Genomic DNA, 27,755 nt, shown 5'->3' with positions numbered 1-27,755 from the left:
ATCCGGTCTCCCCGGACCCTGCATTCACTATATCCGGTCTCCCCAGATCCTGCATTCACTATATCTGGTCTCCCCAGGCCCTGCATTCACTATATCTGGTCTCCCCAGACCCCACATTCACTATATCCGGTCTCCCCGGACCCTGCATTCACTATATCCGTTCTCCCCAGACCCTGCATTCACTATATCTGGTCTCCCTGGACCCTGCATTCACTATATCTGGTCTCCCCGGACCCCGCATTCACTATATCTGGTCTCCCCGGACCCCGCATTCACTATACCTGGTGTCCACGGACCCTGCATTCACTATATCCGGTCTCCCCGGACCCTGCATTCACTATATCCGGTCTCCCCGGACCCCACATTCACTATATCTGGTCTCCCCGGACCCCACATTCACTATATCTCGTCTCCCGGAACCCTGCATTCACAATATCTGGTCTCCCCAGACCCCACATTCACTACATCTAGTCTCCCCGGACCCCACATTCACTATATCTGGTCTCCCCAGACCCCACATTCACTATATCTCGTCTCCCGGAACCCTGCATTCACAATATCTGGTCTCCCCAGACCCCACATTCACTATATCTGGTCTCCCCGGACCCTGCATTCACTATATCTGGTCTCCCCAGACCCCACATTCACTATATCTGGTCTCCCCGGACCCTGCATTCACAATATCTGGTCTCCCCAGACCCCACATTCACTATATCTGGTCTCCCCGGACCCTGCATTCACTATATCTGGTCTCCCAGACCCCACATTCACTATATCTGGTCTCCCAGACCCTGCATTCACTATATCTGGTCTCCCAGACCCCACATTCACTATATCTGGTCTCCCCAGACCCCACATTCACTACATCTAGTCTCCCCGGACCCCACATTCACTATATCTGGTCTCCCCAGACGCCACATTCACTATATCTGGTCTCCCAGACCCTGCATTCACTATATCTGGTCTCCCAGACCCCACATTCACTATATCTGGTCTCCCCGGACCCTGCATTCACTATATCTGGTCTCCCCGGACCCTGCATTCACAATATCTGCTCTCCCCGGACCCTGCATTCACTATATCTGGTCTCCCCGGACCCTGCATTCACTATATCTGGTCTCCCAGATGCTGCATTCACTATATCTGGTCTCCCCGGACTCCGCATTCACTATATCTGGTGTCCCTGGACCCTGCATTCACTATATCCGGTCTCCCCGGACGCTGCATTCACTTTATCTGGTCTCCCCGGACCCTGCATTCACTATATCTGGTCTCCCCGGACCCCACATTCACTATATCTCGTGTCCCGGAACCCTGCATTCACTATATCCAGTCTCCCTGGACCCTGCATTCACTATATCTGCTCTCCCCGGACCCTGCATTCACTATATCTGGTCTCCCAGGACCCTGCATTCACTATATCTGGTCTCCCCGGACCCTGCATTCACTATATCTGGTCTCCCACAGTACACAGAACATGGAAATGCAATTATTTTAGTAAATATAAACTGCTAAATACCTTTTCTCATCAGCAGTATTTAGCAGTCTTGTGACTTCTATCAGTGTCCAGCAGAGCACTGGTTATGGGCCAGTTCACACAACATGCATTTCAGTTTCTTTTTATCTGCATCCAAAATGCACAGAAAGTAGGTTATATGGCTGTCAATGTCATAGTTCACATCAGTGCTTGCAGTTCCATTGCATTCCGGATGCAGAAAAAAAGTAGAACAGGCTGCATTTTTCCTGCACAGAACTGTACTGGAATGCAGTACAACGCATCAAAAACGTGCCTGAGCGCACTGGAACGGATCAAAAACGCACTGGAACGCACATGTCCCTATTTTGTTCTGTTTTACTCTATTATTTTCTACGGTCCACTCCCAGCTTCCTGATTGGACAGTGGAAGAGCAGCATGGAGCTGATAAGGTCATCCCCCTGCTTGCTCTCTGTTAAAGCTGAAATCTGCTTTATCACTTGTAACCACAGCCTTTATTAGTCTAGGTTCACACCTACGCCTTTTTCGCTGCATTTTGCGGAAACGCAGTACAGTCCATTTAACATGATTTCCTATGGGACAGGTTCACATTTCCTGTGTTTTTTGGAAAGGGTCAGGGGCTTTTTTTAAATGCAAAACGTTGCGTTTTTGGTTCTATAGACTTCAATGGAGACGCTGCAGAAAAGCATGTAGTGCGCTTTTGATGCATTTTTGATACGTTTCGCGTTTTACTCTGCCTGACATCAAGTTGGGGAAAAAAAGGCAAAACATAACGCATCAAAAAAGCATAGAAAAAGCATGTGCAAAAACGCAAATCGCACCTCAAAACGCAAACTGCATAGGCGTCAACCTAATCGTAAATCTTACCCGTAGGTACAGTTAAAGTGGCTGTAAAGGTTCAAGATTTTCTACCTTCATGTATTCTACTCATGAAAGTAAAAAAACACCATGTGCAACAATACTCACCTAAGCCCCCTCTCAATCCAGTGATGTGCACTGGAGTTTCGGCTATCCCGGGACTCCCGCTCCTCATTGGCTGAGACAGAAGCGGGAGCCATTGGCTCCCACTGCTGTCAATCACAACCAGTGAGCTAATGAGAAGAGAGAGGGGGTGGGGCCGAGCCACAGCTCTGTGTGTGAATAGACACATGGAGCAGCGGGTGCCCCCAGAGCAATCTGCTTGCTGTGGGGGCACCCGACAGAAGGGAGGGGCTAGGAGCACCGGCGGGAGACTGGACAAGAGGAGGAACCGGGCTGCTCTGTGCAACACTAGCACACAGTAGGTAAGTATAGACGTATTTGTTATTTCTTCTAAAAAAAAAAAAGCCGTTAGAATCACTTTAATATCTCCTAAATGTGCATGTCCATTTAGTGCGCTGTGCCGCGACCGCGACGTCATCACGAACCAAGGGATGGTGTTCAGAGGTGGGTAGGGGGTGGAACCAAGGGAGGGTGCTCAGAGGTGGGTAGGGGGTTTAACCAAGGGACGGTGCTTAGAGGTGAGTAGGGAGTGGAACCAAGGGAGGGTGCTCAGAGGTGGGTAGGGAGTGGAACCAAGGGATGGTGCTTAGAGGTGGATAGGAGGTGGAACCAAGGGACGGTGCTCAGAGGTGGGTAGGGAGTGGAACCAAGGGAAAGTGCTTAGAGGTGGATAGGAGGTGGAACCAAGGGACGGTGCTCAGAGGTGGGTAGGCAGTGGAACCAAGAGATGGTGCTTAGAGGTGGGTAGGTAGTGGAACCAAGGAAGGGTGCTCAGAGGTGGGTAGGGAGTGGAACCAAGGGACGGTGCTCAGAGGTGGGTAGGGAGTGGAACCAAGGGACGGTGCTTAGAGGTGGATAGGAGGTGAAACCAAGGTACAGTGCTCAGAGGTGGGTAGGAGGTGGAACCAAGGGATGGTGCTTAGAGGTGGATAGGAGGTGGAACCAAGGGATGGTTCTCGGAGGTGGGTAGGGGGTGGAACCAAGGGATGGTGCTCAGAGGTGGATAGGAGGTGGAACCAAGGGACATTGCTCAGAGGTGGGTAGGGGGTGGAACCAAGGGACGGTGCTCAGAGGTGGGTAGGAGGTGGAACCAAGGGACGGTGCTCAGAGGTGGGTAGGGAGTGGAACCAAGGGAGGGTGCTCAGAGGTAGGGTAGGGGGTGGAACCACAGCCAAGTCACGGCTATTCAAACAACCGGAGCTTGTGAACCCTGAAGGATGATTGGGTAAAGATGGAGGTCTTGTCAGTGGTGACAGCACGCCACTGCGCCAATGGAGGGATCTTCTTTAGAAAGGTCCCCCCGCATCGGGAAGAGGTTCCGTAGTTGTTGGATACATTACATGAATACAGGAGTTTCTCTATAGAATATTTAATGTATAGTTTTCGTTTCTTTGAGTTAATTCATTTTTCTATGTTCTGTAAACAATTTAAGAAAGCTTCATCGAACTTTTCTTTTTTTTAAGACCCAATCACTATTATTTTGGTTGTGAGGCCCTTAAACAGCGTGGAGCCCACTCTTGGCAAAGCACATAGTAAACTTAAATCTGCCCTGCATGGACAAAGCAACGGCTCGCGGTCGCCATTAGCACTTACCACAATGGACTTTTTTTTTTGCTCGGGTGATGACTATCTCAGTGGGAACTTCTGCTTTTGATATTACAAAACCGCAACATCAACAATTGCCTATTAGGACATGGTTTTTTGGGTTACCGGGGGGATTCCAGTTTAGACTTGATGAAACCACTTGCAATAGGCATTGAGTTATGCGTTTTATCTTGGATATCTACTAGTTTTCCTCTGCTAGCACCTACTGTTGTCTCTCAGTATGAGACCTGCTGAAGTCAAATATTTCACTTTTGTTGGGTTGAAGGTAAGAAGGACACAAGGGGGCCTTGTTTGTCCTGCCTGCCCACTCACATGCATGAGGAATGCAATTACAAGGGGTAAGGTCAACTATAGTGAGGATATACACTGGTAGTATCAGCTGCATGGCGCCAAACTGGATAAAGACATACATGTAACCCATGTGACCATGAACCAAATGAGCTGCAGGCGCCGCTCCAAGCTGTCAACTTGTGATACTCTGCTGACTCACATTAGCTCTGGGTGCCAGCGCTAAGAGAGCCTGTCCTGACTCAGCGTACACACTTAGAGGAAAGAATTTAAAAAAACAGTCCAGGTGTAGAGAAGAATAAAAGTGGCTTCAGCCCAACTCCTACCAGACCATGATGCCGACGCGTTTCGCCTTACCCACAGTGCTTAGTCATGGGGTCCTCTATGAATAATTCTTGTGGGCAGGGTGAAAAGTGTTGAGGACATGGCCTGGGAAGAGTTGCGCTGCACTTGGGTTGTATTTCTTTGAGTGGGGGGTTTCATCCATTTTCTTTCTCATTTATTTGCTAATTCCCTCTAGAGTTCTCTAGCATTGATACATTGTATTTCTTGTTATTGTTATCACTCAGCTATAGTGAGGATATACATTGGTGGTATAAGCTGCATAGCGCAAAACTGGATAAAGACATACCGTATTTTCCGGCGTATAAGACGACCCCCTACTTTTTCTGCTAAAATGTAGTGTTTGGTCTATACTCGCCGTATAAGACTACCCCTCTTCCAATGCACACCAGTGGGAGGAATAGTGTCCCATCATTGGTGTCAGTGGGAGGAATAGTGCCCCATCATTGGTATCAGTGGGAGGAATACTGCCCCATCATTGGTGTCAGTGGGAGGAATACTGCTCCATCATTGGTGTCAGTGGGAGGAATAGTGCCCCATCATTGGTGTCAGTGGGAGGAATAGCACCCCATCATTGGTATTAGTGGGAGGAATAGTGCCCTATCATTAGTATCAGTGGGAGCAATAGTGCCCCATCTTTGGTGTCAGTGGGGGGAATCGTGCCTCATCATTAGTATCAGTGGGAGGAATAGTGCCCCATCTTTGGTGTCAGTGGGAGGAATCGTGCCCCATCATTGGTATCAGTGGGAGGAATAGTGTCCCATCATTAGTGTCAGTGGGAGGAATAGTGCCCCATCTTTGGTGTCAGTGGGGGGAATCGTGCCCCATCATTGGTATCAGTGGCAGGAATAGTGCCCCATCATTAGTATCAGTGGGGGGAATAGTGCCCCATCATTGGTGTCACTGGGAGGAATAGTGTCCCAACATTGGTGTCAGTGGGAGGAATGGTGTCCCATCATTGGTGTCAGTGGGGGGTGGAATAGTGCCCCATCATTGGTGTCAGTGGGGGGGGGAATAGTGCCCCATCGTTGGTGTCAGTGGGGGGGGAGGAATAGTGCCCCATCGTTGGTGTCAGTGGAGGGGAGGAATAGTGCCCCATCATTGGTATCAGTGGCAGGAATAGTGCCCCATCATTAGTATCAGTGGGGGGAATAGTGCCCCATCATTGGTGTCAGTGGGGGGTGGAATAGTGCCCCATCATTGGTGTCAGTGGGGGGGGGAATAGTGCCCCATCGTTGGTGTCAGTGGGGGGGGAGGAATAGTGCCCCATCGTTGGTGTCAGTGGAGGGGAGGAATAGTGCCCCATCATTGGTATCAGTGGCAGGAATAGTGCCCCATCATTAGTATCAGTGGGGGGAATAGTGCCCCATCATTGGTGTCAGTGGGAGGAATAGTGTCCCAACATTGGTGTCAGTGGGAGGAATGGTGTGCCATCATTGGTGTCAGTGGGGAGGTGGAATAGTGCCCCATCATTGGTGTCAGTGGGGGGGGGGGGAAGAATAGTGCCCCATCGTTGGTGTCAGTGGGGGGGAGGAATAGTGCCCCATCGTTGGTGTCAGTGGGAGGGATAGTGCCCCATCATTGGTGTCAGTGGGGGGAGGAGGAATAGTGCCCCATCATTGGTGTCAGTGGGGGGGGAGGAATAGTGCCCCATCGTTGGTGTCAGTGGGGGGGAGGAATAGTGCCCCATCATTGGTGTCAGTGGGAGGAATAGTGCCCCATCATTGGTGTCAGTGGGAGGAATAGTGCTCCATCATTGGTATCAGTGACACCAATGATGGGGCACTATTCCTCCCACTGACACCAATTACACTTGCTGACCCATTCTTGTTTGGTGCTGCTGCAGCCAGCATATGTGGTTGCAGCTGCACCTCTACACTGCACACTTACCTGCCGCTCCTTCACTCGGGCCACTCGGCTCCGAGTGGGATCGGAGCCAGGTAAGAAACAGCAGCCCCTGCCCACCCCTGTACTTAGTGTCCCTTCCGTTGGAAGGGGGGGGCGGCGGCGGCACCGTGCCGCCCCCCTAAAAAGTGTCAGTATGCCGTATACCGGCATATAAGACGACCCCCGACTTTTGAGAAGATTTTCAAGGGGTAAAAAGTCGTCTTATACGCCGGAAAATACGGTACATGTAACCCATAGAGAACCCCATGACTAAGCGCTGTGGGTAGGGCGAAACGCGTCGCCATCATTGTCTGGGAAGAGTTGGGCTGAAGCCACTCTTATTCTTCTCTACACCTGGGCTTTTTTTTTTCTTTCACTCTTTCCTCTAAGTGTGTACGCTGAGTCAGGATGGGCTCTCTTAGCGCTGGCACCCAGAATTAATGTAACCCAGAAGAGTATCACAAGTTGACAGCTTGGAGCGGCGCCCGCACTAAGAGAGCCCGTCCTGACTCAGCATACACACTTAGAGGAAAGAGTGAAAGAAAAAAAAATCCCAGGTGTAGAGAAGAATAAGAGTGGCTTCAGCCCAACTCCTCCCAGACCATGATGGCGACGCGTTTCGCCCTACCCACAGCGCTTAGTCATGGGGTCCCCTATGAATAATTCTTGTGGGCAGGGTGAAAAGTGTTGAGGGCATGGCCTGGGAAGAGTTGGGCTTTACCTGGGCTGTCTTTCTTTGAGTGCGCGGTTTCATCCATTTTTTTTTCTCATTTATTTGCTAATTCCGTCTAGCGTTCTCTAGAATTGATACATTGTATTTCTTGTTATTTTTTTATTTTATATAGCGCCATCAATTTACGCAGCGCTTTCCATATATTTATTGTACATTCTCATCAATCCCTAACCCTCAAGGGGTGTACAATCTAAGGTTATTGTGCCCAATTGATGACTGATCAATTACATTTCCGATCAATGTCTTCCAATAGGAATAATCAAGCTATGAGCGACGACCCTTTTTGATCGATGTGCCCTATACAAGGAAGTGTAATTAAGATACGACCATGACTTATGACAGTTATTGATCGGATCTCTGCTTTCACCGTGTGATCTCATTATCTGGTTGATCATAATACAATCTTGTTCATGAACAAAGTATCTGCCGATACAGGCAAAATGGTCGATAATTATCTGCCCTGTCCGATTGACTCAGCTTGATCAAATTCAATCGAGTCTAAATAAATCAGAGGGGAAGTTATAACTATGCAACCGTTCGTGGATTTGATCATTTTGATTAGTTTGCACATTGATTGGATAATAAAATCGAAGCATGTACAGACATCATTCCAAAGATCAATGTATTTCATATGCTCCCCAGCCCCATCTATTGGTCATAATGTGGTATTTTACTAAAACCAATAATTCAGATAGGGGGAATGGGCTGAAGAACATTTGTTTTTGTCCAATTCGCACAAACCCACATGGAAGAAAAATATATTTGAAATATATTATAATAATGTTCTTCACAAATATACTGACATATATTTTAAATACTACAATTCAATATATTTCTAAATATTTTTAAATATATATATATACTGTATGTTGAAATGCGTTTTCATTACAAATTATATGAAAAATATTTTAAAAAATACATTTAATCTACATTTTTGGAATGCATTTACAAATGCATGTAAAAATATATGTTAAAATTACTTTTTCATATGTTAAAAAAAATCTGAAGAATTTATTTTAAAAAAATATATTTTTTAAAATATTTTTCATATATTTTGTAATATATAAAAAACGCATTTCAGCATGCTGTGTGTGTATATATATATGTATGTATATATATATATATATATATATATATATATATATATATATATATATAAATATGCATATATATATATATATATATATATATATATGTATATATATATATATTTATATATATATGTATAAATATATATATAATATATATTTATATATATGTATATATATATATATTGAAATATAATTTGAAATGTACTGAATATGACCAAAACTGTAGTATTTTAAATATAAGTCAATACATTTGGGAAGAATATTTTTAAAATATATTTCAAATACTGTATATTTTTCTTCCATGTGGGAATTGTCACACAGAATTGCTGGATGAATGGCTATGCAAATGACTTTATAAATAGAACCCTTTGTGCTGTTCCTGTATTCATAGCAATGTGGTCTTTTTTCTCGGATTCCTATATTCATAGAAATGGGAAGTTTTCTTTCTTTCTTGAGAAACGTGAGTCCTATTAGGAAATCAGATGTTACTATTCTTTTTGTGATGTGGGTAAAAAAAAAAGTTTTTAGTTGCATGCATTTGCAAATACACATTGAAGCCACACTGCTACGCCAAGACACTTCTGTAAAATGCGGTCCCTGACTCAAAACTATCTACTATGAGCCATATATATAGGAATTAGGGATCAGATTCAACCTGAACCCAGCCTGTTTATGGTTTGTCGAACTGCCAAACAAATTGGTCAGTTTGCTGCCTGAATCCCCAACTGTTTAAAGACAAATGCAGTGAAGCTGTGCCCCCACTGCATGGGTCAACTGCTCATTTTTTCTAGGGGTGAGCACAAAGTTTATACTCACCTAATCCACTGACCCTCCTAAAAACTGCGCTCCCCCATGGTCCAGCAGTGGACTGTTCTTGTCTATGGAACATGCTGATGTCAAGAACAGTCCATTTTCAAGACCGCAGGACCGCGGGGGAAGGGCAGGTGCTGAAAGCACCTGTCTTGTGCATGGAGGATCGGTGGGTGAAGTAAGTATATCTCCGCTGGCCTCTCCCCTAGAACACAACGAGCAGGTAACCCATGCAGTGCTGGCACAGCTACACTGCACAGGGAAATAAAGTTCTGCTTTAAACATAAACAAACCGTTGGGGATCTCAAGAGACGTCATTGACCAAATACGGTCAAGACAATAAATGGTAATAACGTCACATGGGATTCCCAGCCTTGTGCGTACATTGGAGAACTGTCATTTAGCAACAGTAATGTGGCAGTTAACATTGTCAGTTGGGGGGGTTGTTGTAACTTATAATGATTTACATAGCTGGACACCATGATTGACAATGTATTTACTGTACATCACTGGACACCATGATTGACAATGTATTTACTGTACATCACTGGACACCATGATTGACAATGTATTTACTGTACATCACTGGACACCATGATTGACGATGGATTTGCATCACTGGACACCAGGACTGATGATAGATTTACATCACTGGACACCATGATTGATGATGGATTTACATCACTGGACACCAGGACTGATGATAGATTTACATCACTGGACACCATGATTGATGATGGATTTACATCACTGGACACCATGATTGATCAAAGATTTACATCACTGGACACCAGGACTGATGATAGATTTACATCACTGGACACCATGATTGATGATGGATTTACATCACTCGACACCAGGACTGATGATAGATTTACATCACTCGACACCATGATTGATGATGGATTTACATCACTGGACACCATGATTGATGATGGATCAATCACTGGACACCATGATTGATGATAGATTTACATCACTGGACACCATGATTGATGATGGATTTACATCACTCGACACCATGATTGACCATGTATTTACTGTACATCACTGGACACTATGACTGACAATGGATATACATCACTTAAGACCATGCCTGTTGATAGATTTACATCACTGGACACCATGATTGACAATGTATTTACTGTACATCACTGGACACCAAAATTGACAATGTATTTACTGTACATTGCTGGACACCATGATTGATGATGGATTTACATCACTGGACACCATGATTGACGATGGATTTACATCACTGGACACCATGATTGATGATGGATTTGCATCACTGGACACCATGACTGATGATGGATTTACATCACTGGACACCATGATTGATCATAGATTTACATCACTGGACACCATGACTGATGATGGATTTACATCACTGGACACCATGATTGATCATAGATTTACATCAATGGACACCATGATTGATGATGGATTTACATCACTGGACATCATGATTGATGATGGATTTGCATCACTGGACACCATGATTGATCATAGATTTACATCACTGGATACCATGATTCATCATAGATTTACATCACTGGACACCATGATTGATCATAGATTTACATCACTGGACAAAATGATTGATCATAGATTTACATCACTGGACACCATGATTGATCATAGATTTACACCACTGGACATCATGAATGATGATGGATTTACATCAATGGACACCATGATTGATCATAGATTTACATCACTGGACACCATGATTGATGATGGATTTACATCACTGGACACCATGATTGATGCTGGATTTACATCACTGGACATCATGATTGATGATGGATTTACATCAATGGACACCATGATTGATCATAGATTTACATCACTGGACACCATGATTGATGATGGATTTACATCACTGGACACCATGATTGATGATGGATTTACATCAATGGACACCATGATTGATCATAGATTTACATCACTGGACACCATGATTGATGATGGATTTACATCACTGGACACCATGATTGATCATAGATTTACAGTTGTGTCCAAAATTATTCAACCCCCAATGCTGTAAAGGGGTTTAGGGACTATAGTGTACATTTGGAATTGTATTCAGAATCAAATCCTACAAGGACGTTGTAACTACCCAAATGCAACTAAAATGACATCAATTGTTTATGTAATACAGTAGTAAATGGTTCTTATGTGGTTTCTTCATTGCCACAATTATTCAACCCCTTAAAGACTACCACTCTGAAGAACAGAGGTTCATACAGGTGCTTTCCATCAGGTATTGAAAACACCTGTGGATGTCACCGAGCAGCAATCAAGCATAATAAGCACCAATTAGGCAGCTTTAAAATGACTGTGATACTCAGCTCCTTCTAGACATTTACTGGTGTGGTTACAAACATGGTGAAGGCAAGAGAATGGTCCAGGAAGACAAGAGAAGAGGTGATTTCTCTTCACAGGAAGGGCAATGGCTATAAGAAGATTGCAAAGATGTTAAACATACCAAGAGACACCTTAGGAAGCATCATTCGCAAATTCAAGGCAAAGGGCACTGTTGAAACGCTACCTGGTCGTGGCAGAAAGAAGATGCTGACTTCGACTGCTGTGCGCTACCTGAAGCGTAGAGTGGAGAGAAGTCCCCGTGTGACTGCTGAGGAACTGAGAAAAGATTTGTCAGATGTGGGTACAGAAGTTTCAGCCCAGACAATAAGACGCACACTGCGTAATGAAGGCCTCCGTGCCAGAACTCCCAGGCGTACCCCCTTGCTGTCTCCAAAGAATAAGAAGAGTCGACTGCAGTATGCCAAAAGCCATGTGGACAAACCACAAAAGTTGTGGGATAGTGTTCTGTGGACTGATGAAACAAAATTAGAACTGTTTGGGCCCATGGATCAACGCTATGTTTGGAGGAGGAAGAACAAGGCCTATGATGAAAAGAACACCTTGCCTACTGTGAAGCATGGTGGAGGGTCAATCATGCTTTGGGGCTGTTTTGCTTCTGCAGGTACAGGGAAGCTTCAGCGTGTGCAAGGTACCATGAATTCTCTTCAGTACCAGGAGATATTGGATGGAAACGTGATGCAGTCCGTCACACACCTGAGGCTTGGGAGACGTTGGACCTTTCAACAGGACAATGATCCCAAGCATACCTCCAAGTCCACTAGAGCATGGTTGCAGAGGAAAGGCTGGAACATTTTGGAGTGGCCATCGCAGTCACCAGACTTAAATCCGATTGAGAACCTCTGGTGGGACTTAAAGAAAGCAGTTGCAGTGCGCAAGCCTAAGAATGTGACTGAACTGGAGGCCTTTGCCCATGAAGAATGGGCGAAGATACCCGTAGATCGCTGCAAGACACTTGTGTCAAGCTATGCTTCACGTTTAAAAGCTGTTATAACTGTAAAAGGATGCTGTACTAAGTACTAAGATTGAATGTCACTTGGGGGTTGAATAAAACTGATAATGCTGTGAGCACAGAAAAGACATTTGTGGTTATTTCATTATAACTGTTATGTTATATTTGTCTGACCTACAAGTGCCTCTTTAATGTAAATGTAAGCAAGATGACTGAATGATCAAAAGCAATGTCAAACTGGCCAAAACACTCAATTTCAGTGGGGGTTGAATAATTTTGGACACAACTGTACATCACTGGACACCATGATTGATGATGGATTTACGTCACTGGACACCATGATTGACGATGGATTTGCATCACTGGACACCAGGACTAATGATAGATTTACATCAGTGGACATCATGATTGATGATGGATTTACATCACTGGATACCATGATTGATGATGGATTTACGTCACTGGACACCATGATTGACGATGGATTTGCATCACTGGACACCAGGACTAATGATAGATTTACATCAGTGGACATCATGATTGATGATGGATTTACATCACTGGACACTGTGATTGACCATGGATTTGAATCACTGGACACCATGATTTATGATGGATTTAAATTGAATACAAAACAAACCAATTTGGGTGGGATTTTACCAGCATTCCACAAATTGACATAGAGACCTGTAAAAAACGTATTTTTAAAAAAATCAAAACATATAATAAAATTCCTTAAAAGCATTGCATGAAGCTTCACAAACTTTTTTTGATCAAAATGTAATGGGTACAATTTCTCTTGTCCTGACACGTTTCATGATTACGCTCTTCCTCGGGGAGCTGAGAATATTAATGTACCAAAGTCCCAATAGATCACATGGCATGCAGCTAATATAGTCACCACTATGCTGGAAGGCCATAACCAGGGGTGGACTGACCATTTGGAAACTCGGGCACTGCCCGAGGGCCCAGGGTCAGTAGGGGGCCCCATGAGATGCCCCTGGTACCTTTTTGCATAGGCTTTTTTGAGTTTGGGCAAGGACACAGGGGCCCCATGATCCCCTATTGCCCGGGGGGCCCCATGAGTTGTCAGTCCGTATAGCCATTTATATATATAAAGATATAAAAAGATATAAACATCAAGTTATAAACATAAAACATATAATACATTTTAAATCATGATAGTTTTCCTTCAAAAAGCCTAGTAATCGAAACAAATAGATTTAGCCAAACAAAACACCCAAAAATAATAGGTATATCATAAATTTAAAAAATGCTAATTTTGAAGTTTATTATCATAAATTAATATATTAATTAATATTTAATTAATATAATAATATTAAATTAATATCTTAATTAAAACCTGTTTGCTTTATTAAAGCTGGTAAGAATGTTGGATATGACTTAGCTTCTGCTGAACATTACTTTATTGACAATAGTTTTTATTATTGTATTATTGAACTACAAAACAACAGAAGGACAAACTTTAAAAAAAAAGACATTATTATATTTTCAAAAATTCACAAAAACTTCACTTGACAATAGACTAAATTAACGTCGTCGTCATCATCAATAGTCAGTAATGCATTCATTTACAAGTAGTACATAAAGTAAAAGATTTGTGGATTTGAGGAGTTCTGTGATTCTGACATATTAAATAAATATATCGAGCTGTTTTGTAAAAGTATAAATAACATTTATTACATTCTGAGCTGTTTATGTCCTGAAGAAAAATCAATTTGTTTGATGAATAATTTCTTGATTTGAGCAAAATCAATGTAAAACCCAACCACTAAAATCTCATAGAGGTTTTAACATGTTAATGTCATTTCAAAATTGTCTTTCCAAGTTCTCTCAGTCAACATTGGCTATTTTCAATCCTTATGCTGCTAGCATTAGTACATAGATAGGAAGGTAGATTATATTTACTTGTTTTAAATGGTTTTTTTTTTTACATTTCTTCAGTTACTTTCTACTTTTCATGCCTAAGAAAATGATGTCATACATTCCACGAGGTTTCAGGAGGGGGAGGGGTTTTCTCAGCTAGGAACACCCTCTTGTCTGCATGCCTGAGATAAGGGCAGATGGATTCCAGGAGTTAAATGCTACATGAATCATCTGCCCTTTTTAAAGATGGCCATGGCCAGAAAAGTTGTGGGGAGGGGGTGTTTTTCAAAGTTATTTCTTATCAAAATAAAGCATGGAGACATGGATGGATGCGGGAATTTGCTTTGAATATTAAAAATGAATTTTTGGTTTGTGGTGCTCAGATACAGTGTAGTTCCGCTCTAATGTGTATGTCAAGCCAAAACTTTTTTGTTGTTGTGCTAGATAGTGTAGGGAAGTGTTAATGTACAACTAGGGTCGTTGGTTCGAATTCCAACCATGGCACCACCTGCCTGGAGTTTGCATGTTCTCCCTGTGCCTGCATGGGTTTCCTCCAGGTACTCTGGTTTCCTCCCACACTCCAAAGACATGATTGTAGGTTAATTGGCTCCTGTCTAAATTGGCCCTGGTATGTATGAATGTGAGTTAGGGACCTTAGATTGTACCCCCCTTGAGGGTTAGGGACCGATGTGAATGTACAATATATATGTAAAGCACTGCGTAAATTGACAGCACTATATAAGTAACTGAAATAATTCCAAGATAAACCTGATTGGTCTTCAAAATGCTCCTTTCCCCCCCTCCTCCTAACACCTATGCTGATTAACCTGTGTAAGAAAGATGTATTTTCAGCCTGTTCAGGTCTGGTCACGTGATCTGACTCCACTGTGTCAGTCAGTGGTGGCTGCAGGGGAGAGGAGGGACTGCCAACAATGGATGAGCCATTGGAGCCAATGGGTGACATCATTGCCCCAGCCGACCCGGGATCATGTGACTGGACCAGAAATGAAAGTAGAATGGAATTTTACTTTAAAACTCTTGTCAGATTGGTTTTGCTGTCTGTAACCATTAAAAATTATAGCAAGTACAGAAAAATACCTGAAGACCAGGGGTAGACTGACCATTCAAGCACTTGGGCACTGCCCGAGGGCCTGGGGTCAGTAGGGGCCCCATGAGATGCCCCTGGTACCTTTCATTGGCTTTTTCAAAGGCTTTTTTGGGTGCGAACGATGATCCCCTATTGCCCGGGGGCCCCATAAGTTGTCAGTCCACCCCTGCTGAAGACCCTACTAGAAATCCAGTGAGCTTGCAACTTCCTGCTGTGGGCTATAGGCACTGTCTCTGCAGCACTGAAATCTCAAGCAGCATGGTCAGCCCTGCCTGGTTCTTGTTTTTAAATGGGTTACAGAGCTCTACCTATTCCTACCCCTCTCTGTACCTCTCCAAATACATTCATTGACGTCTTTCCCAGCAAAACAATGCTGCTGCCTTGACTCCCAAGAGCCTAACTCATTCTGTCCATAGGAAAAGGTTTTCTTGGGGGTCCTCGGGGGCGGCGTGAATACAAACTGATGTATGACAATCCCTACTCCTATCAACTGCCCCTGAAAGCATATTACAAGCCTAGACATTGCAGGGAGTAATAAAAAATTAGAGGTAGGTTCACGAGACAAAGCAATGCTGGGACATTCATCACAGGTGGACAGGTGGCTTCAGGAGAAATTTAGATGATGCCTAGAGACCAGCTTTAAACTTCGAAGATTTATTCAAACTTTTAAAAAAATGTAACATTGTACGTATTGTTGTGACTTTCTCCAGTTGTGTTGAGTCTGTAAGTCTTGTGTTGATCATAGCAGAAGATCTATCCACCACCGAGGTTGGTTGGTTGGTTGAACAATTTTTCACCACCACTTTTCCAGGACAGCAGATGCTATTGAGCTTTTGTGTTGCCAATAGAATGACCTCCAATGCATTATGGTTCCATACCATACAGCTGGTTAGGCATGCAATGGTTCACTTCCATTTCCAGTTCTGTCCATGGAGAAATCATCTCCATTATTGCTAGTGTGGTATTTCCTCGAACACTGTTTTAAAAACTTGTGTAATCGATTTCTTTACCAAGTCCTTGAATTCCCGACCAATGAAAAAATAGAGTATAGGGTTGATACAGCTATTGAACATAGCTAAACATTTGGACAACGGTACAGCCACCAGGCTGACCAGCAGTGGTAGACCACCTAGAAACACTCGGGCCAGTGCTAAGGCATGATAAGGAAGCCAACATAGAAAAAACGAGAAGACCACCCCAGTGACAACCAAAAAGGGCTTGCTGGATCGATTTAGCTTTTTCCTGCGTAGCGTTATTAAAAGTATTGCGTAGGAAATAAGAATAACACACAACGGTACCAAAAACTGGTAAAGAAAGATGCAAATGGTGAATATTTCAGCTTCCCTTTTTTCCCAGTCCTCAAAAACATCCAAGTTTTTGCAAGAACTACGGTTGCTTTCTGTAGACATCTCTGAAAGGGTGTAGGATCCAGGGACCAAGGCAATGGAGACTATCCAAATCACCACACACGTTGTCATCACCAGTCTTGGATTGCGGTAATTTTGACACCAGACCGGGAAAAGAACGAGAACGCATCGATCGATGCTGATAGCACTCAGGAGAAGGATGCTGGCGTAGATGCTGAGGCCAAAGATGCAGTTGACAAGCTTGCAAAAAATAGGCCCGAAAGGCCAGTGTAGGTCCAGCAATAAATAAAGAACAGTGACCAGGACCAGAAATGTCGAGATGAAATCAGCTAAGGCCAGGTTGAAGAACCAGACAGTGTTGATAGATCTTTGTAGTCGACATCCAGTTATCCAGATCACAGTGCCATTTCCCATCATGCCCAGTAGAAAAATTAAGCTGAAGGTCACGGTGGCGATCACCTGCACGGTATGGCGCAGTTTCGCTGATTCGGCATCTAGAGTGAAATTCATCACGTGAATGATGTCACCAGATTCCTAGGAGGAAAAAAAAAACAAAATGGCTCATCAACACTGCATTACATTTTATAGAAGCTGCTTTATGCTGTAAGAAAAATGCACCTGGATTTAAAAATACAATTGAAAAAATATGTTTTTTGTTAGATAAATATAAAATATTGCACATGAATTATTTTGTGTTTTCTTTGTAACCCAGGAAATGGTCCTAGATGCTTTTTAACACGGTTTTTCTAATTTTCTTAGCCATCTGATGGAGAAATTTCATTTTTCTTTATTATGGCTCAATAATAGGAAAGAACACATCCAAGCCTGGCTAAGAGGCCATATATGGATGGTTTTAGCTTGACCGACCTAATGCTACTGAATGTCATTACTGCAAACTGACCACATGAAGGAATGCATGCTAAAAGGTAATGTTACCAGGACTTCTCCAGAGCCTCCCCCATCCTCTGGAACTCTGTACCCCAATCTATCAGACTATCACCTACTCTGCTCACTTTTAGTCGATCTCTGAAAACCTATCTCTTCAGCGAAGCCTATCCTACTTTCAGCTAATAACGGATCCTCTGGAACTCTCTACTCCCTCCTCATTGGCCGACCTCATCGCAGGCTACCCCCTCTTCAGTCTATCATTAATACTACTGCCAGACTCATCCACCTTACTAACCATTCCATATCTGCCACCCCTCTCTGCCAATCCCTCCACTGGCCTACACTCAGTGTCCTCCATCCCTCTCTGCCAATCCCTTCACTGGCCTCCACTCAGTGTCCTCCACCCCTCTCTGCCAATCCCTCCACTGGCCTCCACTCAGTGTCCTCCACCCCTCTCTGCCAATCCCTCCACTCGCCTCCACCTAGTGTCCTCCACCCCTCTCTGCCAATCCCTCCACTGGCCCCCACTCGGTGTCTTCCATTCCTCTCTGCCAATCCCTCCACTGGCCTCCACTCAGTGTCTTCCACTCCTCTCTGCCAATCCCTCCACTGGCCTCCACTCAGTGTCTTCCATTCCTCTCTGCCAATCTCTCCACTGGCCTCCACTCAGTGTCCTCCATCCCTCTCTGCCAATCCCTCCACTGGCCCCCACTCAGTGTCTTCCATTCCTCTCTGCCAATCCCTCCACTGACCTCCACTCAGTGTTCTCCACCCCTCTCTGCCAATCCCTCCACTGGCCCCCACTCAGTGTCTTCCATTCCTCTCTGCCAATCCCTGCACTGGCCTCCACTCTGTTGTGGACCTTTTGAATTATGTCTCAAAAACATGACTTTATCAAGACATAACATTATATGACAAGCAGATCAGTATAGCCGGATGCTAAGAGTTAATTTTGCCTTGGTTGAACCCTCGAAGGATTCTAGTTAAGAAATGGATAGAATGGGGGAAGTGAGACTTTTCCAAGACAATAAGACTGTTTGGACTGTCAACAAGTACTATTTGTATATTGAGGTTGAGAAGAATGCATACACAAAAAGTCAAACAGATAGCCAGATAGGACTTCGACTTTCAAACATTTTAACAATAATGAGACGGGAACTCAACTGGTTGAAAGTTTACCCAAACCTTGCAGAGGGTGATGAACCAACAGACCTCTGAAACTATCACAATATACTATTGTCCACCAAGGGTGAAAGTATTAATAGTTGTTTACTGTGACTCCACTACAAGAGCCAGGCAAATAGAGAGTTTTTCCCTACACATAGAAAATGTTGGTTCTAAAACAAAGAAGTTAAATTCAGGACATTTAAAGCTAAAAAAAAAATTGAATGTATCTAACTACAAAGATATACTACAAAAGCATAGTATCTAGAGATGTTATAAAGAATAGGTTTCACACACCACCAAATATTCAGCAATGGGAACTATATATCACTAACTTGAGTATTGAGATGATGGAAAGTAAGATGTATTATAAACTAGCATTAGTTATATGTCTTATCAGGAAACAGACAGGATGGTATTTCAAGAAGGAATAACTGAATATACACCTATATTCCATGGTCCCTATTTAGAATATTATAGGTATGATCACTTCTATATCTGGAAAAAAGACGTATATTTAATCCCTGTAATTACCTTAAAATTCCACCCGAGGTGAGTCATCTCAAATACTCAAATTGTTCTATGATACAAGACTGCCATCTGGCGGGCAGGTGAGAAATAGCTTATGTACACACATTTCTCAACCAGCCAATCAAGAAGCCTGGTGGGAAGGTATCTTAGAACAATGGATTAGTGGATATAAAAGCCCATGCACCTTTAAAAAAAAAAAAAACTCATCAAAAGAAAACTGATCAAAAGAAAGAAAACCTGACTGAAGAAAGACCTGATTCTGAAGACATCTGAAGAGACCTCTCTATAACCCCTCTTCCATCCTTTCAAACTTCCAAACTTTACTAAATTGCTAAACCTCTGTCCTTCTAACTTCCTACATTCTCCCACACTATTGAACTCTATCTCACTTTCCCCTGTGGTCATCATTCTGAAGGCGTTCCATTGCCAGCTAAATCCACGGGAGAGTTTCCTAGTCTGAATTCCGGGTGTGGTGAGACTGTTTATTTGATTTTGCATTACCTATTTTCTCTGTTGTGTGGAATCATAGAATTACCTTAGTGTATCACAACAATATTGGGTAGTTAGATATATGTAGAGAGATCCTGTTTTACTGTTTTGAAATTGTTTGGTGTCAAATTATAAAAATTTTTCATATTTCATAATTTATTAAATATTAATAATCAGAGTATAATTTATCAAGGAATAGCTTCTTGCAATCCTATGGCCACGGCTTGTGAGAATATAACCTTTGAGATACTCGAAATTATTAGTTATTAATAAATTTAGTTTTTAATCAGATCATTTAGAACAGCGGTTCTCAACCTGGGGGTCGCGACCCCTTTGGGGGTCGAACGACGCTTCCACAGGGGTCGCCTAAGACCATCGGAAAACACATATTTCCGATGGTCTTAGGAACCGAGACACTGCTCCTCGCCGCCACCACCGCCGCCACCGCCGCCACCGCCGTCTCCAGGTGTGGGCGGGATGACATGCCGCCCCTGTCATCTGGACACACCTCGAGATCAATCCTCGCCTGTGATTGGCCGCCGGCACTGTAGCTCAGGCACACAGGCGGCCAATCACCGGCAAGGAGGTGGAGCTTGGAGAGGAGGGGCCGAGCGGCACCGCGAAGATCGAGCGAGTGAAGAGGAGGAGAGCGGCCGGAGAAGGAAGACAGCTGACAGGTAAGTGTCGGTACCATGGGAGAGGGAGGGAGCGAGCGAGCCCAGGCTGGAGCAGGGGTCAGCAAGGTAAGTATCACTGGTGTCAGTGGTAATAGTGCCCCATCATTGGTGTCACTAATACCAATGATGGGGCACTATTCCTCCCACTGACACCAATGATGGGGCACTATTCCTCCCACAGACACCAATGATGGGACACTATTCCTCCCACTGACACCAACGATGGGGCACTATTCCTCCCCCCACTGACACCAACAATGAGGCACGATTCCTCCCCCAAATGACACCAACGATGGGGCACTATTCCTCCCCCACTGACACCAAGGATGGGGCACGATTCCTCCTCCCACTGACACCAACGATGGGGCACAATTCCTCCCCCCACTGACACCAACGATGGGGCACAATTCCTCCCCCCACTGACACCAAGGATGGGGCACAATTCCTCCCCCCACTGACACCAAGGATGGGGCACTATTCCTCCCCCCACTGACACCAAGGATGGGGCACTATTCCTCCCCCCACTGACACCAAGGATGGGGCACTATTCCTCCCCCCACTGACACCAATGATGGGGCACTATTCCTCCCCCCACTGACACCTATGATGGGGCACTATTCCTCCTCCCACTGACACCAAGGATGGGGCACTATTCCTCCCCCCACTGATACCAATGATGGGGCACTATTCCCCCCACTTACACCAATGATGGGGCACTATTCCCCCCACTGACACCAATGATGGGGCACTAATCCTCCTCCCACTGACACCTATGATGGGGCACTATTCCTCCCACTGATACCGATAATGAGGCACTATTCCTCCCACTGATACCAATGATGAGGCACTATTCCTCCCACTGATACCAATGATGAGGCACTATTCCTCCCACTGACACCAATGACGGGGCACTATTCCTCCCACTGACACCAATGACGGGGCACTATTCCTCCCACTGACACCAATGACGGGGCACTATTCCTACCACTGATACCAATGACGGGGCACTATTCCCCCCACTGACACCTATGACGGGGCACTATTCCTCCCCCCACTGACACCTATGACGGGGCATTATTCCTCCCCCCACTGACACCAATGACGGGGCACTATTCCTCCTCCCACTGATACCAATGATGGGGCACTATTCCTCCTCCCACTGATACCAATGATGGGGCACTATTCCTCCCACTGATACCAATGATGGGGCACTATTCCTCCCACTGACACCAATGACGGGGCACTATTCCTCCCACTGACACCAATGACGGGGCACTATTCCTACCACTGATACCAATGACGGGGCACTATTCCTCCCACTGATACCAATGACGGGGCACTATTCCTCCCACTGACACCAATGACAGGGCACTATTCCTCCCACTGACACCAATGACGGGGCACTATTCCCCCCACTGACACCAATGAAGGGGGCACTATTCCTCCCACTGACACCAATGACGGGGCACTATTCCTCCCACTGATACCAATGACAGGGCACTATTCCTCCCACTGATACCAATGATGGGGCACTAGTCCTCCCACTGACACCAATGAAGGGGGCACTATTCCTCCCACTGACACCAATGACGGGGCACTATTCCTCCCACTGACACCAATGACGGGGCACTATTCCTCCCACTGACACCAATGAAGGGGGCACTATTCCTCCCACTGACACCAATGACGTGGCACTATTCCTCCTACTGCAAAATTACAGTTATGAAGTAGCAACGAAAATAATTTTATGGTTGGGGGTCACCACAACATGAGGAACTGTATTAAGGGGTCGCGGCGTTAGAAAGGTTGAGAACCACTGATTTAGAAATTGTGATATTGATTTAATTATTTGGAAACATTAGTATTGTGTATTACATTGGTAGGGTATGTCTTTGATTGTGTGTATCAATATTCATTTATCACCAGTCTTTTGCGTTTTGTGTTAATATATATATAATTTTTGTACATAAATAAATTTTTATATTTATCTATTATAAGGCAAATTTTGTGTGTATGGTACAAAATCATATTGGCTAAAAGAATTCAAGGTATAATAATAAGTAGAGATGAGCGAATTTTTCAAAAATTCGATTCGGCCGATTCGGCGAATTCCAGGAAGAAATTCGATTTGATGCGAATTAATTCGCTACGAAGTTAACTTATAAAAAGGGTTTCTAGGCTTCAGAGAGCCTTTAAATTAGTGCAGAACACTGTACCTTTAATTTAAATGCCCTTGGAGATCAGGAAGGAGAAGGAGAAGGATGAGAAGAAGGAGAAGGATGAGAAGAAGGAGAAGGATGAGAAGAAGGAGAAGGATGAGAAGAAGGAGAAGGATGAGAAGAAGGAGAAGGATGAGAAGAAGGAGAAGGAGAAGGAGAAGGAGGAGAAGGAGAAGGATGAGAAGAAGGAGAAGGATGAGAAGGAGAAGGATGAGAAGAAGGAGAAGGAGAAGGATGAGAAGAAGGAGAAGGATGAGAAGAAGGAGAAGGATGAGAAGAAGGATGAGAAGAAGGAGAAGGATGAGAAGAAGGATGAGAAGAAGGAGAAGGATGAGAAGAAGGATGAGAAGAAGGAGAAGGATGAGAAGAAGGAGAAGGAGAAGGATGAGAAGAAGGAGAAGGATGAGAAGAAGGAGAAGGATGAGAAGAAGGATGAGAAGAAGGATGAGAAGAAGGAGAAGGATGAGAAGAAGGACAGTTCTGTGACAGTTTCTGTCTATTTATGACAGTTCTGGGACATTCACTCCATACAGCGGTTGAAACATTGTATCTATTTGTTTCCATAAATGACATTCTGCAGATACACTTAGAGGAGCTCTGCAGATACACTTTTTGCCGGCTTGGAATTATTCTTATTTTCATCCTACTTCTTCTTCTTCTTCTTCATCCTCATCCTCTTCTTCTTCTTCTGAGGATGAGGATGAAGAAGAAGAAGTAGGATGAAAATAAGAATAATTCCAAGCCGGCAAAAAGTGTATGTGCAGAGCTCCTCTAAGTGTATCTGCAGAATAGAGGAACTCTGCACATACACTTTTTGCCGGCTTGGAATTATTCTTATTTTCATCCTACTTCTTCTTCTTCTTCATCCTCATCCTCTTCTTCTTCTTCTGAGGATGAGGATGAGGATGAAGAAGTAGAAGAAGAAGAAGAAGTAGGATGAAAATAAGAATTCCAAACCGGCAAAAAGTGTATGTGCAGAGTTCCTCTATTTCTGACAGTTCTCTGACAGCTTCTTCACATGTACAGCGGTTGAAACATCTGTATCCTAAATGGAAACTAATAGATACAATGTTTCAACCGCTGTACATGTGTTCCTTCTGTCAGAGAACTGTCAGAAATAGCGGAGCTCTCTGCAGGGACACTTTTGCCGGCTGATCGGGAAAAATCCGATTCGCGCACCCGAAGTAGGCAAATATTCGGATTCGACGCGAATCGAATTTTTCCTGAAATTCGTATCGAATTCTGGTTCGCCTGGTTCGATTCGCTCATCTCTAATAATAAGTGGTGATCAAATTATCAAGGTGTCCAAATTATTGGTTTACTAAATATTTGCCGTATTTTAACGGCTGGAGGCACTGTAATATTTCATCTAAGGGAAAGGGACACGCCCTTTATAAGTAGAATACATAAACCACCACAACTCAGTGTCTTCCATTCCTCTCTGCCAATCTCTCCACTGGCCTCTACTCAGTGTCCTCCATCCCTCTCTGCCAATCCCTCCACTGGCCCCCACTCAGTGTCTTCCATTCCTCTCTGCCAATCTCCCCACTGGCTTCCCATTGCCCAACGAATAAAATTCAAAACATTAACAACATATAAAGCCATTTATAACTCTGCCCCAAATTACATCACCAATCGTCTCCAAATATCACCCAAACCGTCCTCTCCACTCCTCCCATGACCTGCTGCTCTCTAGGTCCCTTGTCTCCTCCTTCATGCTCATTTCAAGGACTTCTCCAGAGCCTTCCCCATCCTCTGGAACTCTCTACCCCAATCTATCAGATTATTGCCTACTCTGCCCACTTTTAGGCGATCACTGAAAACCTATCTCTTCAGGGAAGCCTATCCTGCCCTCAGCTAATAATGGAATCTTCTACTCCTACAAGTCCATCCCCCACAGTTACTACCTTTTGTACCACCAGCCCCTCCCTCTTAGATTGTAAGCTCCGAGGATCCCTCTTGTATTGAACTGTATTGTTGCTGTATTGTCTCCCTTTATATTGTAAAGCGCTGAGCAAACTGTTGGCGCTATATAAATCCTGTATAATAATAATAATATAAATCCTGTATAATAATAATAATAATATATAAATCCTGTATAATAATAATAATATATAAATCCTGTATAATAATAATAATGCTACTTTCCAGGGGTTATGATTAGCTATTATAACCAATTTCTCCTGTATATAACATTCAAAACTTGAAATAAGTTAGACTTTCACCAGGGCTGCTTCATGCACATGTCTACTTGGTCATCTGCCAAGCTGGAAACGGGTGGGAATCCCTGATGAAAGGCATCTATACCTAAGTTTCTTGTTACATTTTTTCCAACATTATTACATTTCTCATCTCTATCTGTCATTACTTAATTACATTTTATATACAGTTTGGTTTTATCTTATATTTTTTTTTTATTATTTTATATTTTATTAATATTATTATTATATATTTTTTATTATATTATTATTTTTATAAAAAAAAAATTATTTGATTTGAGTTTGTGTGATCTCTTTTTGCAAATCTCGAAAATGAACCTCAAAAACATAAACTATCATGTAACCGTGCTAAAACACCATCCGATAAAAATACAGGATGTTCACGGAGCTCAGTAGCTCAAGGTAAAAATTTAAACAAGCATGAATGAGTCAGAGCGTTCACTCATCCCATATCAGATGGCAAGCTTCACCCTTTTTGAAAATACCCTGAAATCCTTCACCAGTGGATAAACAAAGAATTTTTTTTTCTTTTTGCTGAATTATAGGTGTGCTTCTTTTATGCATTTAAAAAACAATTCACAAAGCATTATGATAGCACCCTCCCCCCATTTTCCAGAGGAGTGGCAGGAAATTTTGTTCCTATTTCACACGCAGCCAAGCACACAACATTTTCTTCATTCTGTCACTGGCTCAGAAAACTGTCTAGTGGTTATTATTAGGGTAGCATGGGCAGGGGCGGACTGGGTGCAGCGTTGCATGACCGCGCAATTGTCAGTTAAAGTAATGCAGCACAAAAAATGGCCTGGTCAGGAAGGGGGGGGGGGGGGGAATCCTCCGGAGGGCAAGTGGTTAATAAACCATAAGGGATCAGATCAGGGGCGGACTGACAACTCATGGGGCCCCCGGGCAATAGGGGATCATGGGGCCCCTGTGTCCTTGCCCAAACTCAAAAAAGCCTATGATAAAGGTACCAGGGACATCTCATGGGGCCCCCTACTGACCCCGGGCCCTTGGGCAGTGCCGGAGTTTCCAAATGGTCAATCCGCCCCTGGGCATGGGATACCCCAAAACTGTAGAACTGGATAACTTGAGGACTCCTCGATTTCTGGCTGCACTGCACATGTAACTGGCTGCACTGCACAAACTGCTGAATGTCCTACAAGATCTCTTATGATGTATGGTGACCAGGGGCGGACTGACAACTCATGGGGCCCCCCAGGCAATAGGAGATCATGGGGCCCCTGTGTCCTTGCCCAAACTCCAAAAAGCCTATGAAAAAGGTACCAGGGGCATCTCATGGGCAGTGCCCGAGTTTCCAAATGGTCAGTCCGCCTCTGATGGTGACCTGTACTTCTGCCGGCTAAAAGTCAACGTATTACAAAACAGAAATGTCAGTGGTTTTTATTTAGACAATGCTTTTGCAGACCTACATACTGGATACAGGGCAAAGAATTTTAAACTACTGTAATACAGCGCCACCTCTTGGCACCAAGGAGTAAACGTCACTGTGTATCTTGCCTTCAAAGTTGATTTGGCTAGCTACGCTTTAAGAATTTTGGTACCATATATTTTATCTATTCTTTTTTTTTTTTTTAAATGATTTTTTAGGTACATATTCATAAAGCAGTGATAGTGATATTCACCAAACACATATTCACTGGAGGTGAATCAGTCCCTGGTATTTAAAAGGCAGGAAGATTTACATACAGGGAATTTAATGTTTGGTTACTGTTACATTACCGGTTTTATCAAGATAATCCTCTATGTATGTTTGAGGTTACTGACACTAGTCTCAGTTTTACAGGTATTTATTTTCATTTTTAGATAGCATGGGGAAGGGTTAGGCCCTCTGTCATGGTCAGGGGTCAGGCCTGGAGACCAGTAGCTATAGCAGTAGAGAGGTACCAAATGTGCATTACATGTTTGACACTCTTTTCCTTTTTCTTTTCTTTCCTTTTTTTCCTTTTTTTCGTTTCCTTTCCTTTTTTTCCCTTCCTTTTTTCCTTTCCTTTCCTTTTTTTTTTCTTTCCTTTTTTTGCCGTTCCTTTTTTTCCTTTCCTTTTTTTCCTTTCCTTTCCTTTTTTTCCCTTTCCTTTCATTTTTTTCCTTTCCTTTCCTTTCCTTTTTTTCCTTTCCCTTCCTTTCCTTTCCTTTTTTCCTTTCCTTTTTTTCCTTTCCTTTCCTCTTTTTCCTTTCCCTTCCTTTCCTTTCCTTTTTTCCTTTCCCTTCCTTTCCTTTCCTTTTTTCCTTTCCCTTCCTTTCTTTTCCTTTTTTTCCTTTCCTTTCCTTTCGTTTTTTTCCTTTCCTTTTTTCTTTTCCTTTCCTTTTTTTCCTTTCCTTTTTTTCCTTTCCTTTCCTTTCCTTTTTTTCCTTTCCTTTCATTTCCTAATTGACCTAGCCACCAGTATTGTCTGTGACCCCCTGGAGTTGATGTTTTCTCCACTTCCAATTTACAGTGCCTGACTCTAAACTGTGTCTCTGTGTTGAAGCCGCCATCTTGGTAGAGGCAGGGCTTTGCTTCCTCATGTCAGAGCCTCCGGCAAAGAGAACAGAGCAGCCCAATGGTGATATCACCAAATCCCACTCCAAAGCTGGTGAGATTAGCAGTCAGAGACGGCAATGCCTTATATCTCA

General features: G+C 43.7%; 1 protein-coding gene across 1 annotated transcript in view; it reads right to left on the bottom strand.

Annotated features, from left to right (window-relative positions):
- Positions 1-13,981: 13,981 nt before the first annotated feature.
- The window catches only part of LOC149432701 (chemerin-like receptor 1), a 116,073-nt gene continuing 102,299 nt past the window's right edge, over positions 13,982-27,755 (bottom strand). Inside the window, exon 2 of the mRNA XM_089664986.1 lies at positions 13,982-17,468. Within this exon, the coding sequence (XP_089521112.1) occupies positions 16,521-17,444 (924 nt within the window). The 5' untranslated portion in view covers positions 17,445-17,468 and the 3' untranslated portion in view covers positions 13,982-16,520. The remainder of the gene's footprint in view (positions 17,469-27,755) is intronic.

The sequence above is a fragment of the Staurois parvus genome, unplaced genomic scaffold (assembly GCF_062004578.1).
Source record: "Staurois parvus isolate SC_StPar_1 unplaced genomic scaffold, SC_StPar_1.0 ptg002113l, whole genome shotgun sequence".
NCBI lineage: Eukaryota > Metazoa > Chordata > Amphibia > Anura > Ranidae > Staurois > Staurois parvus.
This window is presented reverse-complemented; position numbering and strand designations above follow the sequence as displayed.